Here is a 27,112-nt window from a genome sequence, read left to right on the forward strand (position 1 = left end):
TTCCATCCAACAGCAAATCGAGGCTTGCCCTAGGTTACCTGGCCAGGGTACTAAATCCTGACTTACCAGACTGCAGTCCTTGTTCAATAAAGTCTATCTTACCCAGGCTTATATTTTAATAGTTTGTGGTCAACATCCTTAAATTCCATCTTTATGTTCTCCATGTTCTCGTCCACACACATTACCAACTTTCACCCATCTAAAAAATAACCTCTGTATTGCAGCAGCAAAGAGTACTTCTTATTTTTGGCAGTACTTAGATTTGAGTCCAACTGGCAGTCTTGTACCAGTGAGGCAAGGCAGGGACAGATCGTGAGCAGAACATGCATCATCTTGGTGAGAAATCCATCCCCCAGTGAGGTTTCCATGGTCTACAGGTAGTGTGAAGCTGTTCTAACCCAGCAAGGAGACAGGAGTAACTTCACAGCCCAGGGGGTTCAGAGGACTTTGGCGGTTTTAAGTTTCTCCAGTGCATCTATTCAAATGTACCAAACCCAGAAATGAGTACAGGATACATATTACTATTTTGCCAGTAAGAAATCCACTTTCGGAGTCTATCTTGATTGTCTGCTTCCTAGGAAAACATCTGCTCCAGCTAATGTGGTTTGACATTCCCCCAGAAACAGACTCTGAAACCAGGATGCCATTGAGTTATTTATTTGGAAGATGGATTGGTTTCCTACTGATGCTGTTGCCAATGATCACACACTTAGAAGCTTGAAACAACACAAGTTGATTTTCCCACAGTATCTATAGCTCAGAACATCAGAGAGGTAAATGAGGTCAGGTACTTTGCCTACAGACTCACAAGGGTAAAACCGAGGTGTTGGGCAGAAGCCTCCTGTTTTTTTGGTTTGTCTTTTTCCCACGTTTTATCTGCATTTCTTCCTGTGTTTCCTGTGTCTTCCGCTAGAAACAGCAGATTGAGGTCCCCTTGCTCTCTACAGCTTTGTTTTTAGGGTTGTATATGAGGCATATGGAAATTCCCGGGCAACGGGTCCAATCAGAGCTGCAGCTGCGATCTACACCATGGCCACAGGAACGCTGGATCTGAGCCGCATCTGAGACCTACGTTGCAGCTTGCAGCAATGGTGTAGCTTTGCTGAAGTGCTGTGCTGTCGCAACTATTCCACTCTGCTGCTGTAGCACAAAAACAGTCTGAGACAATGTACGACTGGCTGCAGGTCAACAGAGTTCCATTTACAAAAATAAGTGGCACCGATTGGGCTACTGGATACTGTTGAACTTTGGTGCAGAGCATGCCTCAGAGGATTATCTGCCAACTGCCCATCATAATTATCTGACAGCTGATAATTAATCCCTGATAATTGACGAGTATTCTATTCTGGTGGGGCCAGAAGAAGTACTCCAACTGGGAGAATCAGATACCTGAGGCAAAAACACTCTGCCAGAACAATCAATCCTGAGGAAGCACTGGTAGAGCAGTGATCGCATCTGCTGTGACAATCTGCCACAGCCTGCAGTGGTGGAGGCTCATGAGGTGTAGATTTAGCGCCAGATTATGTTGTTTCATTTGACCATTCATTAAAAAGAACCAGAGTTGTTGGCAAGTAGTTGCCACCATATATTTAGGGGTAGGTGAATGCAAATTAGCACAGTACCATTTATCAAAGAACTAAGACGACACTAGAAAATCTGAGATAATTTGAAAATATACATACATACATACAGATACATATATGGACTACTGTATATAAATTATTACATTAATGTAAATTATATACAAGTTATAAAATATATATAAACTCCAGGGAATGGTAGATAATCATGAGAATCTGTAGGGATTTAAAGTTACTTAAACATGTTAGCTATTTTCATAAGTGGATAAGAAATTCATAAAATTATTGGGGGAGTAAGAATCAAGAAACTTTATAGTATAACAGGCCAAATATATGGTCCTATCAGTTGAAAAGAGTGTGCACTAAATATTTGGTTGATGGAAGTATAGTAGATTTCATATTTACATTTAGAATGAATACACTGATCAAATTTTGATCATCCTGGAACTTGGTAAGGCAGGAATGTTTGAGATGAATTAAGAAAGATCTGTTCTAATGTTTAGACATCCTTGAAACCACAAGAGAAAGAAAAAAACATTGGACCAAATTCAGAAGTTTATAGAGAAGATGTAGATTGAAGTCACATGATTTAGGAAACAAGAGAATTCCTTTATATATTCCTACATGCTCAAAATCTCTTGGTTGTCATAATTTGGGAACAGTGTGTAAACCAAAGTTTCATGATGCATCTGTGTTCTCAGTTGAAGAGTCATGGGGAAGCGATTCATATACCTTTACCTAGCCTCACTGTCACATCAAATTCCATTGAAGACAGTTGAATATATTATTCCATATATATTATGGCCACTTATTAGAAACATAAGAAATTGTGCTCATATTTCAGTCTTAATTACGCACCCGTTCACTGCCACAATCACATTCTTCATTAGGTTCCAAAATCCCATTACCACACACCGATCGATTTTGATGGAATGGTTTCAGTTTTGGAAAGTTCTGAAGACACCGACCCTCAAATGTGGAAATAAAATATCTATAGGCATGCATGCTACAGTTGCTAAACATCTTTATACCACTGGAAAACCTAAAATGAAATGAGTCCTTGGGTTAAATAAACCTAGCTAATAAAACTACATCTAAACAATGTTCCATGTACAATAATGTGAATCGCAAGATAGCTCAAAGGAAAAACGTGTACCTTAGCAGAGACAAAGTCAAATGCAATTAAACTTTCATTTATCATTTCTTATCTTTAACATTTTTTAAAAATAGCATTGAAAATGCATCTTTACAAGAAAGCAAAAAGTGTAATGGTTAAATCTATCTATCTAAACACTTATCTATTATCTATCAATCATCTACCTATTATCTATCATCTATCCATTATCCATAAACCATCTATCATCTATTATCTATTATCTATTTATATATCTATCTACCTACCTATCATCTATTATCCATCACCTATCCATTATCTATCATCTCTCCATTATCTATCAACCGTTTATCATCTATTATCTATCTACCTATCATTCTATCTCCTATCTGTCTATCTATCACACCTATCTTTCTCTCTACCTGATATGCTCTTCTACCAAATACTGAAAACCTCCTTCCCTCATTTCCATCAGATGTCTGCTCAAATGTCACTTTCTGAAGAGGTCTGTCTTGGCAACATTGTCTGAAATTGTGTCCCCTCCCTCTCACATTCCCCTCCCACTTTAATATTTATATTCTACATAGTAGTTTTGCATCATGTAAAATAAGGTTTTTTAAATTTGTATTGTTTAAATATATTTATATGACCTAAATTTTGCACTAAAATCTAAGTTCCTTGAAGTACTGTATATTCATGATCACAGCTCCATTTCCGAGGGACTAACAGCTATGTCTAACAGATGTCCAATAAACATGTCAAATATATGAGGTACAGTATTGAACTCCAGTCCTCATCTTGACACCTCCATTAACCAAACTCTCTACATCTCCATTGCTCCACTCTCCTAACCTCTACCACAATAACTGAGTTTATCCAGCTCTGATAAAAGCCAACTCCTCTTAGACACTAGGTCCTATATGCTCTAATTTACTCCATGATTTGGCTTTTGTGTTCATTATATCCAACATCATCTTTCTCTTCTCTTTATTTTGATTAATCTATAGATAATGTACAGTGTTGCCCATACATAAAATCCTTTGCTTATGAATTCCACCTCAAAATCCCCAAAAGTTTGTCTATATTTACCATCTCCATTTTATCACTTTCCACAGAGTTGATCAAGTTCCTTAAAATAATCAAAAATATTAGTTGGGATTGTACCAAATTTATAAACCTCTTAAAATTAGAAAATTTGAGGAAAAATTAGAAATTTTATAATAGGTCATCCATTTTCTTAGTGCTGGTATACACAAACTAGTAAACATACTAATTTTTTTTCAAGGTTGCTTATCCTGATGAACTTTCGATACTGTGGTTGTTCTCATTGTATATTGATACTGTTGATTTATGTGGGTAATCAGTCATGATATCTGCAAATAAGGACAATTACTAAAAATTTCTCCTATTTTTCTTTCCTCCAAAATAATAGCCAAAGCTACCAGTGCTATGTTATTTTGTTAAGAGTGGTTTAGACATTTTCGCCTTAAGCAACAAATACTACAACAGAACAATAGTATTTTATGTGAATATAGTATTTCATAGTCTTCATAAATTTTAAAATTTTCCCTCTAATTCCTTTGAGTGAATATTTCTTCACCAGGGGACTTACCGCTTTTCTGGACAAATTTATTAGTGTAAAATGTCTTCATGCACAACACAGATTCCCAATTTTTGACATGGAATTGAGTACAAAAAAATAAATCCACCATGTCCTGTAAACAACTTCACAAATATATATGAAATTAATCAAAAGGGAAAAAAAAGCCTCACATTGCTTTACGATTCATTATGCACGTAGCTCTTGCACAGGAACACTTATTGACGTCATCATACGTTAATCCTATTTTAAGGCCAAGTAGCTGAGCCATAAGAACTGAAAATCCCTCCAGGGTTATTGCTTCTGAATACTAAAATAAACAAGATTGAAGAGAACATAATGATAGAAGAGGACAAAAGGAAGTAACACATTAAGACAGTTTTGTTCCTATACAATTTCAGATTTTAACATTTTTTATGTGGATCACTTTATTTTTTTGATAAATCACTGCTATGACTATCCATACTAGTTAATTTATTAAGAAGCATGAAACAAAGTAAAATGTAACCAAACTATCAATACTCTCCGGTGTGAAATTAGGGCATGCCCAGATTCTAGAGCCTTCAACACACTTAGTTTTTCTGATGCAACCAATATAAAACACATTTCTTTGACTTTCTTACAATGTCTATTCATTCAATTAACAAATATTAATTCAGTATACACATGTGTCAGGCACTATGAGAGAAGATGAGAAAGTAGCAGCATGCAAGAAAAAAGGACTTTGTCCACACCTGGAGCTTATATTACAGAAGAGGAGAGAGAAATAAGTAGGAAATTAACAACAGACTTCCCAAATACAAAGAGATCATAAAAAGTGCTCTGAAGAAATGGAGTGATCCAACAGAGAATTCTAAGGAGCACTATACATATATGATAGTTAGAAAAACCTATTTGTGGAATTGATGTTTAGGCTGAGAGAGAAAGTGTGGGAAATGAGCCAGCATTATGAATAACTTACCTGTTCAAAGACTGTAATATGAGTGGAGTGAGGAGGAGACAGGACAGAAATTGGAGAGAGGCAAAGCCACAGTAAAGAAATGCAGGGTGAGATACTACTAAAAAAAGATTGGTGGTAGTGCAGAGTGGTGTTTCATATGCTTTAACCTTGATAAATAAATTGCGATGCTCTTCTCATTTTTAAAATCACTATAAGCAAAATTCTTAGAACTCATCAATAAAAAACTTAAGACAGCAAGTAAAATTTAATTTATACAGAAACAAAAAATACTGCATATGTGGGTACATGTGTGTGAATGAAAAGTCTGGACTATTATATAGCCACATGAAAAAAATGAGTTAATAGGTACCTTCCTCTGTTATCCTACAAGAGCTAAATTTGAGGGGGAAAAAAGGGAAAATCCCAGTTTCAGAATTTGAAAGGAGGTTAAAGACAAAGCAGAACATGAACGATGATATCTAGCCAACCACTAGGTTTTAGGGTAATCTATAGGAACTAGAAGCCGGATTTTTATTTTTTTATAGCTTTAAAAAAACTATTTATTTATTTATTTATTTTTGCTTTTTAGGCCCACACCCATGGAATATGGATGTTCCCAGGCTAGTGGGTAGAATCAGAGCTCCAGCTGTCAACCTACACCACAGTCAGAGCAACGCTGGATCCCCGACCCACTGAGTGAGGCCAGGGATCAAACCCACATCCTCATGGATACTAGTCGGATTCGTTTCCACTGTGCCACAACTGAAACTCCCAAGCTGGACTACTTTTTTTTTTTTTTTTTTTTTTGCTTTTTTAGGGCTGCACCTGCAGCATATGGAGGCTCCCAGGCTAGGGGTCTAATCGGAGCTGTAGCCGCCAGCCTATGCCACAGCCCCAGCAATGTGGGATCCGACCTACACCACATCTCGCAGCAATGCTGGAGCCTTAATCCCCTGAGCAAGGCCAGGGATTGAACTTGTGTCCTCAAGGATGCTAGTCAGATTCATTTCCGCTGAGCTATGATGGGAACTCCCCACAACATCTAAATTTGAATACTCAAGAAATTTAAGGGGATATGTGGAGTCTAAAAAATGATATAAATGAACTTATTTACAAAACAGAAACAGACTCACAGATACAGAAAATAATCTTGTGGTTACAAAAGGGGAAAGGTGGGGGTGGAGAGGAGGAATAAATTAGGATTTTGGGATTAACATATACACACTACTGTATACAAAATAGATAATCAATGACTGCTACATAGCACAGGGAACTCTACTCAATAGTCTCTATAACCTATATGGGAAAAGAATCTGAAAAAGAATGGCTATATGTACATGTATAACTGAAATACGTTGCTGTACATTTGAAACTCACACAACATTGTAAATCAACTCTGATATAAAATAAAAATTTTACAAATAAATTGAATGGTCCTACTATTTAGGAAAATAGAGTAAAAGAATGAGCAAACTATTCTTACACATATAAACATGAATAACTATCACAGACATAATCTTGAGCAAATATTTGACAGATACACACAAGTTCACACGCTCTATTACACCATTTATAGAATGTTCCAAAAAAGAGCACATTAATCAATGATTAAATGTCAGAATAGTGGTTTTCTTTGGTATGGGCTGTAAATGCAGGTCTTCTAAAGTGTTGATAAGATTGTATTTCTTGATCTCTGTGATATTTATACCTACGTATGGACTTGGCGAAAATGTGTTGTGTTACATACTTATGACCTATACAATGTTCTCTATCTATATGATATACTTCAATAAAACTTTTATTTAAAAGGAAATAGACATGAAGTTATATGCCAAGAGGGAAAGCTTTAAAACATTGGAAAGAGGATTCAGAGGTGTAGATTATTCAAAGGACTGATTTAGTTGTTTTCAGTGTGTTAGTCTTTTAAACTAGTTTTATTTGTAATAAGGATATGTACATTACTTGATAAAAAGTAATTGTAGTTGAGTTACATGGTTCAACACGTGGACATCTTTCAAAAAGCTATTCAAAATAGTTCTGAAATGATCCATAAGAACAATTCATAACAATAATATATAATTGATATGTTTACTTAGTGGATACATAGATTGGTAACAACAGTATAAAGTATACAAAAAACAACAAGCATGAATTCATAGTTTTTGTCATTTCTTAAACTGGAAGTAGGCATAACAGGAGGCTTTAACTTTTCTCTAAGGTTTTAGGTCCTTAGAAAATCTGATGCAAAGTTAGTATCCATTTTGCCTAACTGATGAAGGGGTATATTAATGTTTATTCATATTATTTCCTTATGTTTGAAATTTATAATTAAACTTTCTGAGATTAAAATGTTGTCCCAGCAAAATCATAATAAGTACGGCTATAGAGAAAAAAAATCAAGTTTACTTAACTATGTAAAATAATGCTTCTAAAATATAATATAAAGTTTAGAAAAAATAGTAATGTAAAGAAGGATACAAATTACATACCATAACAATATTGGCATCACCACTTTTATTGCATATTGTGCCAGAAAATGTCGCTCCCACGTATTTAGGCTGTTTCCTGTAACTACATCATTAGAGTATTACCTTTTTTATTAGCATGGCTATTCAGAACAACTTACCAGCTTACTGGTTAAATTAAATCACCCATGAAACTTTAAACAATTTTTCAAGCATAGAATTTTTAAAATCTGAATAATACGCCTAATATATTATCCAAAGTGCTCAAATCACTGAAAACTATAATTTATTTTAATACTAATTTTCTTTCTTAACCTAAATCCTAGCCTTGATATGATTTTATTATTTCAAATTCTCCTCAGTTTCCTTTATTCAGCGTTTATGATTTAGGTCGCTAAAAACTAAAACAGAATGGATTTTTAACTTGTGGAAAAGAAATAATACCTGTCCTAAAGATAAGCATTTTTTAAAAAAATTAAATATTACCAAAAACCCAAATCTGTCTTTATCAAGCAGTAGACATGAAATGTACTAACACATCATATGTAATGGTTACTGAATAGTATCAATTTTACATTCTTAATAAGTTGATGCTTGTATGTCTCCTGTTATATAGTTGATATCATAAAAGTTCTTTTCACATAAATTATACTCCAAAATATTTTGCTCTATGATTCATGTTGTTTTTATTTTTTATCATATTTCCAACTACACTATCACCTCAATGGCAACAGCTATATTTTACTGAACATTTTCAAAGGGGCCTACAGAAATCTGAGAACACAATTAATGCATTACATTATAAAATTAATGGAATTATCTGTGTGTATCTTCATTAATATAGAACATCATACTTACTTACATAAGTAAGAATGTTATGTCATGGGGCCGGAGGATAAGAGAGTCCTGTTTCCATGTCAAAAATCTTTGTAATATATCATCCATATCCCCGTTAGTAGAAATTTGATTTTCATCTGGCCACAATTCCAAGGAGGACAGTATTACAGTCAATTTGAACTGACTACACATCTAAAGATAAGATTGATGGCATATTTGTTCAAATAACATAAATCATTATGTCAAAATAGCACATAAAAAGATAGAGGACAAGTTTACTTAATTACTTTGGCTATTAAACCAAGTAAAGGGCTTTTAAGTCCTTAATTTATCATGATATAATGGAAAGGTCTTCAATGACTGATTTCATAAAATTACAAATATAAAAAAGTTAAAACTTACCGTGTTGACAAGGCCAATAATCTGGAAAATTTTCTGCATTACAACCATCATTTCTGATCCCATATAATCATACTGAAAAATAAATTTTTTATGATAAAATTTTTTATAAATTTTTTCAATAAAACTTTTTATACAATTTTTAATAAAAAATTTTAATGTTAATTATCTTGATCTTGGTCATCTACCACATATACATGTATGTCAAATCTTCACAATACTGTACAATTTAATTATACACCATCATATCTATCAATGATTCCTGAAAAAGTTGGAAAAATATCAAGTGAATTGGTCAGATGGTATACATGTGGTATGTTCAAAGAAAACACTGTGACCAGAGAAGCTGCAATAGGTTAAGAAGCATGCAAGGCAGTTAGGAAATGAGGTCAAAGAGATCCTGGCCTGAGCTTGGGATGAGGGGGCAAGTGGATCATGTTGGAAATTCTAAAAATTCTATTTGGGGATAGTAGTCATATCTAAGTAACACCTAAAATAAAGTATTTTTATTTGGAAATAAGTCAAAAATTCCACGATATTTTTGGAATTGAGGAAAAGTTCACTACACTTAAAGAAAGAAGAGAGGTGGAGAAAGGAGGAAGGAGATGAGGAGGGGAAAGTTTGACTCACCAAAGCTTTTTCCATGATAATGTGCATTTCTAGATACTGGGGTAATAGTTCTGAAAGAGTTGTTTCCTGAAAAAATTAAAAAAAAAAGAGAGAGAAAGAACACATCAAATGTTAATCTGTTTTGGATTTAAGCACAGAGTGACAGGTAAAGAAGGCAAAAAGGATGTACATAAAACCTTCACGAGGACTTATACATAAAAATTAATTGCATGCAAATCAGAAAAGGTGCTTGAAGACATTTAAAAGAGGTTTAAAAGAATCCCAGTGAGCCTGCTAGAGTAATCCAGGAGTCCAAGTACTTTTAAAAGAGGTTTGAAAGAATCCCTGTGAGCCTGCTAGAGTAATCCAGGAGTCCAAGAGAGTGAAGGAAATAGATCAAAGGGCAGAAAGCACATTCAAAGAACTAATGACCAAAAATTTTCCCAATTTGATGAGAAATAGTCATTTAAACGTCCAAGAAGCTTAATGAACACCCCATTGGATAAACTTAAAGAGTTCCACTCAAAGACACATCATAAGAACACTATCACAGGAGTTCCCTAGTGACTCAGTGTGTTAAGGAGCTGGCATTGTCACTGCTGTGGCTTGGGTTACAGCTGTGGCAGTGTGGGTTCAATCCCTGGCCTGGGAACTTCTGCATACCACGGGCACAGCAACCCCCATCCCACATAAGGAAAGAATACCGTTTTAAGGCAAAGACAGTGAATCTTGAAAGAATCAACAAAGGACTTATCATGTACAAGGAATGCTCAATAAAATTAATAATATCTGATTCTGAGCATGAGAATGTGAGAAAAAAGAATGTATACATGTATGTGTAACTGGGTCACCATGTTGTACAGTAGAAAATTGACAGAACACCGTAAACCAGCTATAATGGAAAAAAATCATAAAATAAAAAAATAATAATAATATCTGATTCTTCATCAGAGATCTTGGAGGCCAAAAGACAGCGAACTGAAATACTCAAAGTGATGAAAGAAAAACACCTGCCAACCACAAATTCTGTACTCAGCCTATAAGCAAATTCAGAATGTTTAATAATATAAAATGTCGTAAGTATTTCAGAATGATGTGTCCTACTAGTATGTAAGGCTATACATCAAAATTTTAAAAGAAATTTTACCAGGGTATTGTTAAGTATTCTTCCTATATTTCTAATTGTATTCAACAATACGCATTTTTGTTTGAATAAAAATGGAAAACTAGATATGTTACATAATGCATCATGCAACAAAAAGCTTGAAATAATCATTGCATATATTCCATATCTTTTAGAGGCAATATGGATGTTTTATTTACCTGTCTAGAAAAACTATTAAATTTCATATTCCTACTCAACAGCTAAGTAGTTCCTTTTCATGACTAACCCAATTCTACAGAAGTAAATTTACAGTATGGCATAGCATCAGAACTGTCTCATTTACCTGTGAGCTTAAATGAATTTTATAGGGCTCGTCTTTCTGCAAAACATTGCTGTCATTTTCTGCTAACACTGGTATATCTGGAATGTCATTTTTCACTTGATAAATTATGTGCTCAAAACTTGCTGAAGAGTCCAGTGGCTCAATTCCATAGCTGATATTTTCAAACTGAAGGAATCCCCTGAATATTTAGAAAACAATTGTATGAAAATCCTGCAAGGGCTCCCATCAGGCCTATAATCTAAAATGTGAGAAATGAGAAATCACAGTAATGCACATGGTTTCAACCCACTCTCTTTTGCTCCTTTTCTTTAAGCTAGTAACTGAGTAACCATATCTGCTTGACTTTTTCTCACATACAAAAGATCTAAATATACTGAAAAAGTATTTTGTATTTTCTAGAGAGTCACCACTTTCCATCAAGATGTATTAATTAAGGCCAAGTATCTGCTGGGAACCACGATATTTGCTGAGAACCCCCAAAATAAAAAGTTACTGTTCTTAGAGGTTAGAAAAAGGGAAAACGGATATAGACCACAGAGATCTAATAAGGTTTATGTGTAAGAAAACCACATTCACAGAAGGTCAATTTTCTGAGTTTATGTGAGTTAACTCTGGAAATCAGGTAAGCAAAAGCACAAAAGGAAGCTAGGAAGATTCTTTCTGCTCTGCTCCGGCCCTTCTTCCTCTGATAAACTCACCTCCCTTGATCAATGATGAAATCACTTATCCCTGAGCTTTACCTCTGAGGTACATTTTCTTTCTTGTAACGGCTGCACCTGTGGCATATGGAAGTTCTTGGGCCAGGGATCCAAGTGGAGCTGCAGCTGCTGGCCTATACCACAGCCACAGCGACACTAGATCTGAGCCACATCTGGGACCTACGCCACAGTTTGTGGCAATGCCAGATCCTTAATCCACTGAGCTAGGCCAGGGATCAAACCCGCATCCTCACTGACACTATGTCAGGTTCTTAAGCCGCAACCGGAACCCCGCCCCTGAGGTATATTCTTAATTAGGTGTTTTAAATCTGATATTAACTTCACCTAAACTGAAAGTATACAATATTACGTGCTTATTTAAGGAACCAATTAATGTCATTTTCTATAACTATTTGAGACAACTGATAGAAAATACAACAATAGTACTTAGGGAGATGTTATAAAGGATTTGAGGTTCTTTTCTCTTCAGTTTGTTTTCATTTTTGTGTTTTAAACTAAGCGTCTCTCCTTCTGCTCAGTAACTTGAAAACATCCCCAGTGAGGATTCTCTGGAGTGATTTCACTTGAATGGACACTACTAAGGTCCATTTATGAATATTAGTCTGAAAAAGAAAGGCCATCCAGAAGAAAATGTTCAGATGTGAATTCTCCTTACATATCTCAGATCTGTGTCTTGCAGCCACTAAGTTCCATTTTAAAGTATAGCTTAAGTTTTCATATATAAATATCCTCTCAAATGCTATTACCTGAGCCCAGAACAGATGCTGAGAGTCACGGCTGAATTTGGAAAATCTGCAACATATCCTTGGTAATGGCAATGCATCTGAAACACAGGCCAGGAAGGCAAATAAATTAATTGTTTATATATAAAAACATATTGGAAAATATGATAGCATATCAAAAACATTAATACAGTTGAAAATAAGATGGTGTATCATATAGATTATTACAATTGATTTTCAAGGAAAATATGTATTGGACAACTCTCCTTGCTTTGTACTACCTAGGTTCCCATGAGTGTTCTCTAGGTCTGCATGTCACTTCTATCCTATATGCAATAGGGAATTAAATATTTGTATTAAACTGCCAACATGGAACAAACATATCCCAAAGGTAATAATGTGTATACTTCAACAAAGAAACATGTGACAATAAATATTTAAGACATCCAAGTCTTACCACGAAATATGAAGGCTCTGAATGAAAAGATCCATTTTTGTTCCATGTATAAACCAAAAAGTTCTGGGCTAAGAATGGGCTAAGAAAAATCAAAATGAAAAATAATTGAGTCATGAAGTTATTTTGAATATAAACATTCCAATACTAAAAAGTAAAACATATAAGATTCATATAGTAAGATTCTTTAATTAATTTTAGTATATCATACCAGTGTAAATTCATAGAACTGGTGTATCAGAGAGTTTAGGCTTTGTTAATACTGGAATAGACTCTGAATCCTTGGTATCAGCTATTTTGGTGTGTGCCTGTGTATGTCTTCATTCAGCAATATTTACTGAGCACCATCTATCTGACGGATCCTCTTGTAGGCACTGGGATACAGCATGACAGTGAGAGACCCCTACTGCTAGGACATTAGATGACAATAAATAAGGCCCGGGGTGGGCGAGGTTGGTTGCAAAACATAGCGAGGATGGCATGGAAAGGCTCACTGAATTCTTAGAGACCTGAAAACAAGCCATGAGGATTTGCAAAGAAATGCTATTTCAGACAGGGCAAGGATTATATGCAAATTCCCTGAGGCAGAAACATAGTTTGTGTGTAGCAAGAACACCCATCAGGGGGCGAAGAACCCAGGATGAAGTATGGAGTCAAGACAAGAGATGAGAGAGACAATGCCACAAAGAGGAGAAGCCATTAGGAGATTCTAAGCAGATAGAGGACAGGATCAACCAACATTTTGTGTGTGTGTATGTGTCTTTTTGCCTTTTTCTAGGGCCGCTCCCGTGGCATATGGAGGTTCCCAGGCTCGGGGTCTAATAGGAGCTGTAGCCACCGGCCTACGCCAGAGCCACAGCAATGCGGGACCCGAGCCGAGTCTGCAACCTACACCATAGCTCAGGGCAATGCCAGATCCTCAACCCACTGAGCAAGGCCAGGGTTCGAACCCGCAACCTCTTGGTTTCTAGTCAGATTCGTTAATCACTGAGCCACGACAGGAACTCCCAGACCAACATTTTAATAGAATAGGACTGAATGCTTTGCTGAGAGTCATCTGCCAAATAAATGAGCAGACACAGACAGATGAACTATCTCTGACAGTCATCTGGGTGGGACATGATGGTGACTTGACTTGAACTAGCAGTGGCGGAGGTTCAATTCTGAATGCATTGTGAAGGCAGATCACATGGGATTTAATAATCCAGTGGATGTGAAGGAAAACAAACAAAAAGATGTCAAAAATGATCCTAACCTTTTGTTCTGAGAAACTGGAAGAGGAGAAGTGCCACTTACTAACATAACTGGCAGTGGCTACTTTTGGAAAAGGATCAGAAGCACATTTGAGACACATTAAAGATGAGAATTCTAGTAAAAACTTGGTTAGCAAATACAAAGTCAAATAAGTGAAATAAATGAATATGGTGTTCACTGGAGAGGAATATAGATCGAAGTTTAGGAGAAGTCAGTACATAAATGGTATTAGAGCCACAGAAGTAGGTTATTGGGTATAGCTAGGAAAAAAGAAACAAAACAAAACAAAATAGCACTCTGGAGGAAGTTCCCATTGTGGCTCAGAGGGATGACTTGACGTTGTCTTTGTACGGATACGGGTTCAATCCCTGGCCAAGCTCAGTGGGTTACGGATCCGGTGTTGCCTCAAGCCTCCACATAGGTCACAGATGCAGCTCAGACCCAGTGTTGCCATGGCTGTGGCTGTGGCCTCAGCTGCAGCTCGGATTCGACCACTAGCCTGGGAACTTCCATATGCCACAGCTGTGGCCATAAAAAAGAAAAAAATATATAGATTGGTTGTTGCCCACACTGGTGGGTGATAACAGGAATTAATGCAAAATGGTATGATGGATCTTATGTGAAGAATTAAATGTTTTAAAATTTAAATTAATTTGCAGTGGGTTAAGAATCTGACTGCCGTGGCTCAGGTCCCCGTGAAGGCTTGAGTTCGATCCCTGGCCTGGAGCAGTGGCTTAAAGGATCCGGTGTTGACAGAGCTGCAGCATAGGTCATAGCTGTGGGCTCAGATTTAATCCCTAGCCTGAGAACACATGCTGTGGTTCAGCCATTAAAAAAAAAAAAAAAAAAGATTTATGCCTGGAGTTCTCTTGTGGCCCAGTGGGTTAAGGATCTGGCATCATCACTGCTGTGATGCACAGTCTACCTTCCACATGTCATGGGAGCAGCCAAAAAAAAAAAAAAAAAAAGAAAGAAAAGCATGTTATTAAAAAAATCTGGTTTATGGTTGATAATTGTAATACCGAGTTAAAGTTATTACAATTATTGAATTTATACTTAAGAGAATAAGTTCTCTTCAGAATTTATGTATATACATACACATTATATATGTACATACAATTTTATATATAAATATACCAAATAAAGTTGTTAAAATAATTATTTATACAATTAATACCTCCATATATAAAAATATGCCACTAGTTGAATTTTCCACAAGTAGCCACAGGATATGTACATATGTTCAATTTCTTTTTTTTTTTTTTTGTCTTTTTGCCATTTCTAGGGCCGCTCCTGCAGCATATGGAGGTTCTCAGGCTAGGGGTCTAATCGGAGCTGTAGCCACAGGCCTACACCACAGCCACAGCAACTCAGGATCCAAGATGCATCTGCAACCTACACCACAGCTCACAGCAATGCCAGATCCCCAACCCACTGAGCAAGGCTAGGGATCGAACCAGCAACCCCATGGTTCCTAGTTGGATTCGCTAACCACTGCACCACAACAGGAACTCCCATATGTTCAATTTCATATTGGATATACCTGGTACACAACTCACAGTTCTTGGGTTCAATGGCTTTATACTCAAAGATTTAATTACACATAGCTTATTTCTTCATTTGAAGATAATAAGCTGGAAAATAAAAATACAAAATTCTAATAGAACTGATACTTAAGACCTAATGAATTCTAAACTGAAAAATTGACTAATTAAATAGCCAACATTTCGCTTCATTCTTGAACTTAAATAGTGTACAAAAACATTGAAAAAGCAAATTCTAAGCTTTAAGGGAAAAATCATATCTTACTGTTTTCTGAGATGCAGAGTATATGGTTTTTTATCAATGGTAATGATATAAGTCACCTAAAATAAAGCAAATAAACAAAGATGATTTAGTAAATAAAAAATATATGAAGTAAAAGAGCATTTTTTTTCACTCAAATAAAAAAAAGACTCACCCAAATCCATATAATTTAAATAAGAAGTTAAATAAATTTTCGGAATTTATTGTTTTGAATAGTAAGAATTAAACATTTTTCTATTTAAATTCAGGATGAAGATGATGAATTTAGTGTAGGGATGACTTTAAAAATATTAAATTAAAAACTATATTTTACACATGAAAAAATGCTCAACATCGCTGATTATAAGAGAAATGCAAATCAAAACTACCATGAGATGTCACCTCACACCAGTCAGAACGGCCATCATTAATAAATCCACAAATAACAAGTGCTGGAGGGGCTGTGGAGAAAAGGGAACCCTCCTGCACTGTTGGTGGAAAAGTAAACTGGTATAGCCACTATGGAGAACAGTTTGGAGATACCTTAGAAATCTATACATAGAACTTCCGTATGACCCTGCAATCCCACTCTTGGGCATCTATCCGGACAAAACTCTACTTAAAAGAGACACGTGCACCCGCATGTTCATTGCAGCACTATTCACAATAGCCAGGACATGGAAACAACCCAAATGTCCATCGACAGATGGATGGATTCGGAAGAGGTGGTATATATACACAATGGAATACTACTCAGCCATCAAAAAGAATGACATAATGCCATTTGCAGCAACATGGATGGAACTAGAGAATCTCATCCTGAGTGAAATGAGCCAGAAAGACAAAGACAAATACCATATGATATCACTTATAACTGGAATCTAATATCCAGCACAAATGAACATCTCCACAGAAAAGAAACTCATGGACTTGGAGAAGAAACTTGTGGCTGCCTGATGGGAGGGGGAGGGAGTGGGAGGGATCGGGAGCTTGGGCTTATCAGACACAACTTAGAATAGATTTACAAGGAGATCCTGCTGAATAGCATTGAGAACTATGTCTAGATACTCATGTTGCAACAGAACAAAGGGTGGGGAAAAATGTAATTGTAATGTATACATGTAAGGATAACTCGATCCCCTTGCTGTACAGTGGGAAAATAAAAAAAATAAAAACCTATATTTTGAAAAAAATATAATTTTACCGTTTATTAATACTATATTTTAATTGTTTATATTTACAAAAACATATTCGTAGTAGTCAAAATTCATGAGGTACCTAAGAAAGACAGCATGACATTGGCAAAAAAATAGAAACAATGATCAATGAAACATAAATGAGAGCACAGAAACGGACTCACGAAAATATAATCACTTGATGTTTTTTCCAAGGTGCAAATGTAGAAATGATAGAGTTCCTATTGTGGCTCAGTGGGAATGAGTATCCAGGGGGGTGCAGGTTCAATCCCTGGCCCTGGTCAGTGGGTTAAAGGATCCAGCGTTGCTGTGAGCTGTGGTGCAGGTTGCAGATTGGGCTCAGATCTGGCATTGCTGTGGCTGTGGTTGTGGCTGGCAGCTGCAGCTCCTACCTAGCCAGCTCAGCCCCTAGTCTGGGAATTTCCATATGCCATGGGTGTGACCCTAATTTAAAAAAAGAAAAAGAAAAGAAAAGAAAAGAAAAGAAAAAAAAAGGAAAAAGAAAAACTGGGTGTCCATATGCAAAATGATGAAACTCGACACAGACCTCACACCTTATACAAACATTAACTGATAAAGCAGCAAAGATCTAAATGTAAAACGCAAAAGTGTAAAACTTCTAGAATAAGTCATAGGAGGAAACCTATGTGAACTTAATGTTGCTGATAAGTTTTTGGATACGACATAAAAATTACAACCCATCCCCAAAAGAAAAATAATACATTGCACTTCAATTTAAAATCTTTTGTTCCAAGAAAGGCAAAGTTAAAACAATGAAAAAAAAAGCTATAGAGTGAAAAAAATGTTTGTAAGTTGCATATTTGGTAAGACACTTGTATCCCAAATCTACAAAGAACTTGTAAACGTCAACAGGGAAACAAACAATTGTAAAATGAGCAAGAGCTCTGAACAGACATCTTACCAAGGAAGAGGTACAGATGAAAAATAAGCATATGAAAAACGCTCAACATTATTTGTTATAAGGGAAGTGCAAATTAAAGCCTCATAAGATATTAATATATATCTAATGAAATGGCTAAAATTAAAAACCCTCACAATACCCAGTGCTGGTAAGGATGTGGAGCCACAGGACCACTCATTCATTGCCAGTAGGAATGCAAAATATACAACCCCCTTGGAAGACAACTTGATAATTCTTATAAAGCTAAACATAATCTTCACTTACAAGTCAACAGGCATTCTACTGGGTATATTATCCAACTGATTTGAAAACTTACGTCTACAAAAACCTGCCTGTGAGTGTTATTAGAAGCATTATTCGTAACAGCCGCATGAACCTCAGGAAGAAGAAAGTGAACTGAGAGGAAGAAGCATGTGACGAAGTGGTGATAGCCAGTGATTCCTGTTCCTTTCCTGCTGTATCAGAAACACTGGGACTTATGCACCCTTCAGCTGCCAACAACTGGAAAACTAGACACAGTGAATGAAACAACACTTGTACAGATTAGATAATGGGCAAATAGGCGGTACAAGATTGTGATCACAGAGAGAAGAGATGAAGATGAGGTGTGTACTATAACTGTCCTGGATTCCTGTCTCCACAGACCTAGACTGTCCTGAAGAGGAGGGCTTCTTCTGGATTCTAAGGAATACTAAGTCTCACATGCAGAGAGCAGAATTTTATGAGGATGAGGCTATGAGTTTTCTATTGCTGCATAACAAATGATCACATATCCAGCGGCTTAACACCACACATGTTTACAATCTTGCAATTTCCATGGTTTGGGAGTCCATGCTGGGTTCTCTGCTGCTGGGTCTCACAAAGCTGTAATCAATATACCAACTAGATGATATTCCCATCTGGAGCCTCAGATGGAGACGAATCGGTGTCCAAGTTCAGTCAAGCTGTCGACAGAGTTCATTTCGTTGCGAGTATCAGACTGAGAGATTAACTAGAGGTCACGTCCAGTAACTTGCCTCATGACTGCTTCTATGGGCAGTACCAGTGTGGCAGATTTGCTTTTACAAGATCATCAGGGGAAAAAAAGAAAACCTTGGAAGTTCCATAGCAGCGTAGTGGGTTAAGGATACAATGTTGTCACTGCAGCAGTTTGAGTCACTGTTGTGGCTCGGGTTAGATGCCTGGCCTGGGAACTTCCACAAGACACAGGCATGGCCAAAAGAACAAAAACAAAAAACAAAACAAACAAATCAAACAAACCAACAAACAGAAAGATCATCGGGAGTGTGAGAGAGTGTCTAGCAAAAGAATTTTTTAGAATAGAACAAAATAGGTGTGAAATCCAACCTTTGTCATACAATATAATATGATCCACAGAGTTACATCCATCACCTGTGTGTTGGAAGGAAGTCACAGGTCTTTCCCACAGTCATAGGTGGAACTTATTCAATGTCAAGAATACCAGAATGTAGATATCGCTTGGTTAATTTAGGGCCTGTCCAACACCATGGGCAAGGAACCACTGGGAAGGAGAGGGATAAAACCCACAACCTACCTGGTGCTGAGAGAGAGTCAAGGGATGATAAACCAGAGAAAAAAATGTCACGGAATGGGCATTGCCATTCAGTAGAGATGACAGAAAGATCAAATTTTAGTGTTAAGGAAAAACTAACTTTGTTTTTTTGCTTTTTGGTTTTTGTTTGTTTGTTTGTTTGTTTTTGCCATAGAGCAGGATCTTATTTCTTATCCATTCCAAAGGCAATAGTTTGCATCTATTAACACTGGATTTCCAATCCATCCCACTCCCTCCCCCTCCCCCTTGGCAACCACAAGTCTGTTAGGAGAAACTAACTTTGAAATAAGGGCTACACTTGCAAACTACAAACCAGCATGAAATTGTGAATCTGATGTATAAGTAACTTAATCGCCTGCCAAAACAAAGTATATAACACAGGTTAAAGGTAAACCACATAGAGCAATCAGTGAAATACAATTAGCAAGGCTAATCCAATCAAAAATAAATGTACTTGGGGAGGTGAAATCAGCATGACAGCAGGAGAACAGGCTCTTGAGTTATCTTCTTCCACAGATATGCCAAATACACAGCTTCCCAAGGATCAATTTCCTCGGAGAGACATCCAGAAAGTAGTAGAGTGACTCCTAAATGCTGGGTGACTGTGGAAACACCCACTTTGAAAATGGGTAGGAGAGGCTGATAGGCACATTTACCATAAATCCCACTTCCCACAAAGTGCCTTAGCATCAGGAGGGAACCCAGAACTCTCAGGGTCTCCCTCAGAACCCAAAGGTTTGGACTACTCATCCAGCAGCACCCAAGGGACGGGCTTGCAAGTCACCCAGTTCAGAGAGCCATTGGGCCTTGTCATCAGAGGCCCATTAAAGGAGGAATCAGAAGTTCCCATCATGGCACAGTAGTTAATGAATCCGATTAGGAACCATGAGGCTGGGGGTTCAATCCCTGGCCTTATTCAGTAAGTTAAGGATCCGGCATTGCTGTGGCTGTGGTGTAGGCCGGCGGCTACAGCTGATTCGACCCCTAGCCTTGGAACCTCCATATGCCGTGGGAAGCGGCCCTAGAAAAGACAAAAAAAAAAAAAAAAAAGTAAAGAGGAATCAGTTCCACCCACCCTCACCTCCACCCCCACCCAACCCTCGTCCCAGCTTCCCCCTCCCCGACCCCTGCAAGTCTGCACCTGCAACATATGGAAGTTCCTGGGCTAGGGGTCCAATCAGAACTGCAGCTACCAGCCTATACCACAGCTCACAGCAATACAGGATCCTTAACCCACTGAGCAAAGCCAGGGATCCAATCCAAATCTTCATGGGTACTAGTCGGATTCTTAACCCATGGGAACTCCCAAGGAAGCAATTCTGACATGTATGGTTGAGCCCTTCCCATGGTCCCCCTCCCACCCCAGGGGGCATCAAAGATGAAACTGACAAAAGCCCCCAAGCTCTCCTTTCTGGAAGGAGTTTGCCTCACACTTTCCCAGTTGCTGTTGGAGGGTCCTGCTTCTAATGCGACCAAGGGTGGATGCTGATAGGGATTTTTCCAGCCCCTGAAAGGGCCAGTGGGCACTTGCCCTGACTACTGCTCATGCCTCAATCCAACAACATCGATAAGTCTCCAGTTTCTTTCTGATGGGTAGTTTGTCTACACACCTAGAATCTGAACTTTCTAAAATTGAAGTTTATTGATGTACAATATAATCTGTTACAAGTGTACCATACAGAGATGCACAATCTTTAAAGGTAATACTTCATTTATGGTTATTACAAAGCATCGGCTATAGAAGTTCGTGTCGTGGTGAAGCAGAAACCAATCCAACTACAAACGATGAGGTTTCGGGTTCGACCTCTGGCCTCACTCAGTGGGTTAAGGATCTGGTGTGGCCATGAACTGTAGTGTAGGTGGCAGACGTGGCTCAGATGCCACGTTCCTGTGGCTGTGGTGTAGGTCGGCAGCTACAGCTCCTATTAGACCCCTAGCCTGGGAAGCTCCATATGCTACAGTGTAGCCCTAAAAAGAAAAAAAAAAATTATTGGCTATAGAACTTCAATTTTTGTTGTTGTTGTTTTTAAACTACGCCCATTGCATGTGAAAGTTCCAAGGCCAGGAATCTAAACTGCACCACAGCAGCAACCCAAGTCACAGCAGTGACAATGCCAGCTGAGCCACAAGAGAATTCCCTAGAACCTCCACTTTTAAGGCTGCCACCTGAGGGTTTGGACCCCAAATCATCTGGCTCTGAGATCTGACAGGTCTCAGCATTCACAAACTCCCCAGATTCCTCTTCAGTTAAGAGAAGAGTTTTGGGGTTTTTTTGCTTTTTTTTTTTGTCTTTTTTGCCATTTCTTAGGCCGCTCCCGCGACATATGGAGGTTCCCAGACAAGGGGTCGAATTGGAGCTGTAGCGGCCGGCCTACACCACAGCCACAGTAATGCAGGATCCGAGCTGCATCTGCGACCTACACCACAGCTCATGGCAACGCCAGATCCTTAACCCACTGAGCAAGGCCAGGGATCGAACTCGCAACCTCGTGGTTCCTAGTTGGACTCGTTAACCACTGAGCCACGACAGGAACTCCCAAGAGAAGAGTTTTTTTATATGGATGTGTGAGCACTTCCCAGGACTCTCTCCCTCGGCTCAGAGCAGAGAGAACAGGAGGAAACACCAGGGTCCCCATTTCTCCCTGGAAAGGGTTTGAGTGTAAACTTCCCCAGCTGCTTGCTCCCTCAGGACTGAGCTTCTAAACAGCCTGCCTCTGGGAACAAACAGGGTTCATAATAAATAGTCATCTGGGGACTTGAACAGATGTGAAGAAATTCTTTGTGCGCATCTTTCTCTGACTCATCCCAACTATAAAAAAAATTAGGAGTTCCTGTCATGGCTCCGGGGAAAGGAATCTGACTAGCATTCATGAGGACACAGGTTCGATCCCTGGCCTCACTCAGTGGGTTAAGGATCCCGCATTGCCATGAGCTGTGGTGTAGGTCACAGACATGGCTCAGATCCTGTGTTGCTGTGGCTGTGGTACAGGCCAGCAGCTACAGCTCCAATTCGACCCCTAGCCTGGGCACCTCCATATGCCATGGGTGCAGCTCTAAAAAGCCTAAAAGAAAAAAAACCCTAATTCTTCTCTAGATTTTCCTTGAATAGAATTTGGCCACACATCTAGTTCCTCACCTTACACAGCTGCCACCAGAGGGACTGGCCAGCAGGTCACCTAGCTTGGGAGCTAACGGGACCTAGCACCCACCTACAAGGTGCTCTGGAGCAGAGAGCTCAAAAGAGGCAGAAGAAATCCAACTGTTTCTGTTTGCAGATGACATGATCTCACATACTGAAAACCCTAAAGACTGCACCAAAAATCTGTTAGCACTAATACATGAATGATGAAAAAGTTTAAGACACAAGATCTAAATACACAGTCAGCTGTGTTTCTAAATAGTAACAACAACTACTAGAAAGAAAAGTAAGAAAACAATCCCATTTACAACAACATCAAAAGGATAAAACATTTAAGAATACATTTAACCACAGAGATGAAAAATGCATACACTGGAAACTAAGAAACGATCATGAATAAAATTAGAGAAGGCACAGATAAACAGATATTGTATGTATATGGATTGAAAGGATTAATAATGTAAAATTTTCGATACTCCTCAAAGTGATCTACAGCACCCATGCAATCTGTATCATAATTCCAATGCCACATTTCAGAGGAATAGAGAAAATAATCCTAAAATGTGTATGGAACCACAAAAGAGCTTTAGTAGCTAAAAGAGTCTGAAAAAAAAAAGCAAAGCCAGAGACATCACATTTCATGATTCCAAATAATATTACAAGGCTGCATTAATAAAACAATATCTTACTGACATAAAAACAGACACACAGATGAATGGCACATAACATAACTTTACAACCTAAAACAACTAGACAAAGAACAAACAAAACCCAAAATTAGGAAAAGGAAAGCATTCATAAAGATCAGAGCCGAAATAAATGAAATAGACCCCCCCAAAAAAAAGAAAGAAAGAAAAGAAAGATCAATGAAACTAAAAACTGGTCCTTTGAAAAGATAAAATTGATAAATCTTTAGCCAGACTTATCACGAAAAAAAACGGAGGGAGTTCCCATTGTGGCTCAGTGGTAACAAATCATGAGGATGCAGGTTCCACAACTGGCCTAATTCAGAGGGTTAAGGATCTGGCATTGCCGTACGCTACTGTGTAGGTCACAGACATGGCTCAGATCCCGCATTGCTGTGGCTGTGCGTGTAGGCCTGGCAGCTACAGCACCAATTTGATCCCTAGCCTGGGAACCACCATATGCTGCGTGTGTGGCCCTAAAAAAAAAAAAAAAAAAAAAAAAAAAAAGTAAAAAGACAAAAGAAAAAAAAAAGGAGAAGGCTCAAAGCAATGAAATCAGAAATTACAACTGACACCACAGAAATATAAGGGATCATAAGAGGCTACTATAAGCAATAACATGCCAGTAAAATGGACAAACTAGAAGAAATGGACAAATTCTTAGGAAGGTACAATCCCCCAAGACTGAACCAGGAAGCAATAGAAACTATGAACAGACCAATTACCAGTAAAGAAATATATATAGATTTCAAAACATGTAGGTGAGTACTGCACCCTCATGTTCTGCACAGTTGCTACAGTCTTTGTGATGAGGAATCAGAAATAGACAACCTGAAGTTTGAAGTGATCATGCAAATATAATATATATACAAACAGCAGCAAATCAGAAAAAAAGAAGCTTTCATGTACACAATTTTACTTGACAGATGGTAGTTTACTTATAATGGACTCCATGTTCTGAAAATTTTAACTTTGATTCCCTTAACATATGTAGTCCTCTTTCTCAGAGATACAGATCACATTTCAAAAGGTTGATGTGAGAATTAAATGAGATTAGTATATGCAAATGCAGCTTCTCTGAAGGAAATTATTTTATTGTGATTTTCTAGTGCAATCTCACATACATGTAATTTTTATAATTACTCAGTAGTAGGACATAATTATGATGGTTTCATTACTGCATGTCACACTAGAGTTAATGAATTCTTTTTTTTTTTTTTGTCTTTTTAGGGCCCCACCCACGGCATATGGAGGTTCCCAGGCTAGGGGTCTAATCGCAGCTGTAGCTGCCGGCCTACACCACAGCCACAGCCACGCCAAATCTGAGCTGTGTCTGCAAACTATACCATAGCTCATGGCAATGCTAGATTCTTAACCCACTGAGCAAGGCCAGGGATCGAACCTTCAGTCCTCATCAATGCCAGTCAGATTTGTTTCCACTGAGCCACGATGGGAACTCCTTAATTTTTTTTTTTACTTACAGTTATTTCAAAAATTGTTCCTTCAACCTGAAAAAACTTTCTCAGGCTTTCTGTATATTGACTGCAGCAGTTTAACCACATGGAAATCTAAACCCCTGGATTGTGACTTCTAGTTTGTAATATAAAACATTGTAACTATGCCAGTTTGGGGTATTTTAATCAAGATGGAGTGTCTTCAATGTAATCAGTTTTTAATAGCAGTACATATTTTTCAACTTCTTTTTCCAGCTAATATTTATTTATTGAAAATGTTTTCATCATAGGCAAATGTGACATGTTTATTTTTCCTTTTCTTTTTTTCTTTGGCCATTACTTCTATAGAGTCTGATGCTTCTGGGTCAGAATTTGCGGGTCAAAATCTTGTTCAAGACCATCTTCTCTGTCATGTTAGCAGTGACCATTAACAAATTTTAAAATAATTTTTTATGAAATTTTTATAAATTTCAGTCTGGACCATTGCTATAGTTATTTAATACTGATTTTTTTTCTACCAATATGATTCCAGAAAAAATTTTAACACTTCCTGAAACTTGTGAACGAGTTTGTCAGAAGAGACACAGAGATGGCAAGAAGGGTGCAGGAGTTAGCAGTGACAACATCACGCTTTGCAAGTCAATACCAATCAGGATGATCTGATTCGGTATAAGGTACATAAAAATAGTTTTAAAATTTTAAATTATAAAACCAATATTCTTAATTATTTACCTGTGTCTCTGAATCTTCACTCTCTCTTGATCTTATCTTCTGTGGAACTGTGACCTGCAGGAATATTCCCTCAGAATCTACAGCAAGAAAATAGGATTTTTTTGCAACAACAGCCCCCTTAGTCAAAAGCAGGGGTTCTGAAGGCTTGAGTCCATCATGGGGTCAAAATTGTAAGCCAACTTATTTACATGTGTCGACCCTCCTTGGTCCAGGAGATTTTTCAGCGGCACACTGAAAATGGCTCAGATACAAACTAATGACCAATAATGACACATTGCAGTTCTTAGCGGGCTACCCTGTTTGTTTCCACATTGCGGCCCGTTTTCTTCGGCTCTTTAAAGAATAAGTCCAGGGCGTTACCAAACCTCTTACACCCTCTAGTCACAGAATGGTTGACCTAGAAAGACCCTCGGCTGCTGAGACCTGGACCCTCGATTCGGAGACTGGATGCCTTAGCTAACATCATCCTCCGCTGCTCTAGGAGGAGGGCGGGGGGAAGACCCGGAGGACGGCACCAGCAAGGAGTCCCAAAAGGGGGCGCTCTGGGTCACTGAACCACAGGAAACTACGCACCAGGAAGAGCCCAGCGCTGCTCAGAGAGCAAAAGAGGGAAAGGAGGTCGAGTCTCCCTGGGTCTTACCCAGGCGAGCTTGCAGCCCTCCAAACGCAGCGAGAAGTGCAAGGAGAAGCAACATGGCTGGATGGGGCGCAGGATGCACGGCCAAGGCCAGAGACCGTTGGGCCTTCCTAGGCTCGCGGGCCGGAGACTCGGGAGTCCAGTGTTGCCCGGGGCATGGGGCTGAGGACTGCGCTTGCCTTCGGCCTGGTGCTGCTCCCCCTTGGGATCCTGAAGGGCTGGACATTCTGCGCTGGGAGAAGGAACAGCAGACAAAAGCATGAGCGTCAGTGCACCGCTAGTTTCCAGAAACTAAGATCACATCCTTTAAATCCTGCAGTGCTGACAAGGGCAGATAAGCCAGATTTGCCTCTCTGGTGCAGTTCCTGGTCACTTCATCCATGTTACGGTTTTCTGATATGTTTCACTTTCCTGTGGTGGAGGAGAAAGAGGAAAATAGAATTATAAATGGCTTTTACAAGAAATTGGCTAAATTGTTTGCTGCTGTCTTAAAAATCCCTTTTGTCAAACCTTTGCAAAAAAGGAAAAACCAAGATACTGAACTTGATGCTTGAGAAGGCAAGAAAAAAGCACTCTTCTTCAACCGTGTGCCTACTCTTACAATGTGAGGTTATAGCCTGTTGAGGAAAGGAAAAAGAAACTTTAAAATGGAAGCTAAGTATATTTTTGTTAACAGCTGCTGCTAGAATTATAGAAAGGAAGCTGCTGAAATGAGAAGGCCAGCAAGACAAACTGAGAGAGGAACAGAGAAACTGCTGCAGAAAAAAGAACATGAAATTGTCTTTGACACTTCTGACAAATATCTGAGGCTGCACGTGGTCAAAATCTAACTTAACTTCTGCCTGCC

The 27,112-nt window shown here is 38.2% G+C and overlaps 1 protein-coding gene across 1 annotated transcript in view; it reads right to left on the reverse strand.

Moving 5' to 3' along the window:
- Positions 1-26,526, reverse strand: part of ADAM18 (ADAM metallopeptidase domain 18) — a 59,815-nt gene extending 33,289 nt beyond the window's left edge. Inside the window, exons 1-12 of the mRNA XM_047770206.1 lie at positions 26,202-26,526; positions 25,629-25,705; positions 15,951-16,006; positions 12,891-12,969; positions 12,458-12,534; positions 10,993-11,170; positions 9,566-9,631; positions 8,939-9,010; positions 8,562-8,728; positions 7,724-7,805; positions 4,468-4,604; positions 2,439-2,622 (exon numbers count right to left, since the gene is read on the reverse strand). Of these exons, the coding sequence (XP_047626162.1) occupies positions 2,439-2,622; positions 4,468-4,604; positions 7,724-7,805; positions 8,562-8,728; positions 8,939-9,010; positions 9,566-9,631; positions 10,993-11,170; positions 12,458-12,534; positions 12,891-12,969; positions 15,951-16,006; positions 25,629-25,705; positions 26,202-26,526 (1,500 nt within the window). The remainder of the gene's footprint in view (positions 1-2,438; positions 2,623-4,467; positions 4,605-7,723; positions 7,806-8,561; positions 8,729-8,938; positions 9,011-9,565; positions 9,632-10,992; positions 11,171-12,457; positions 12,535-12,890; positions 12,970-15,950; positions 16,007-25,628; positions 25,706-26,201) is intronic.
- Positions 26,527-27,112: the final 586 nt, after the last annotated feature.

This window comes from Phacochoerus africanus, chromosome 3, assembly GCF_016906955.1.
Source record: "Phacochoerus africanus isolate WHEZ1 chromosome 3, ROS_Pafr_v1, whole genome shotgun sequence".
NCBI lineage: Eukaryota > Metazoa > Chordata > Mammalia > Artiodactyla > Suidae > Phacochoerus > Phacochoerus africanus.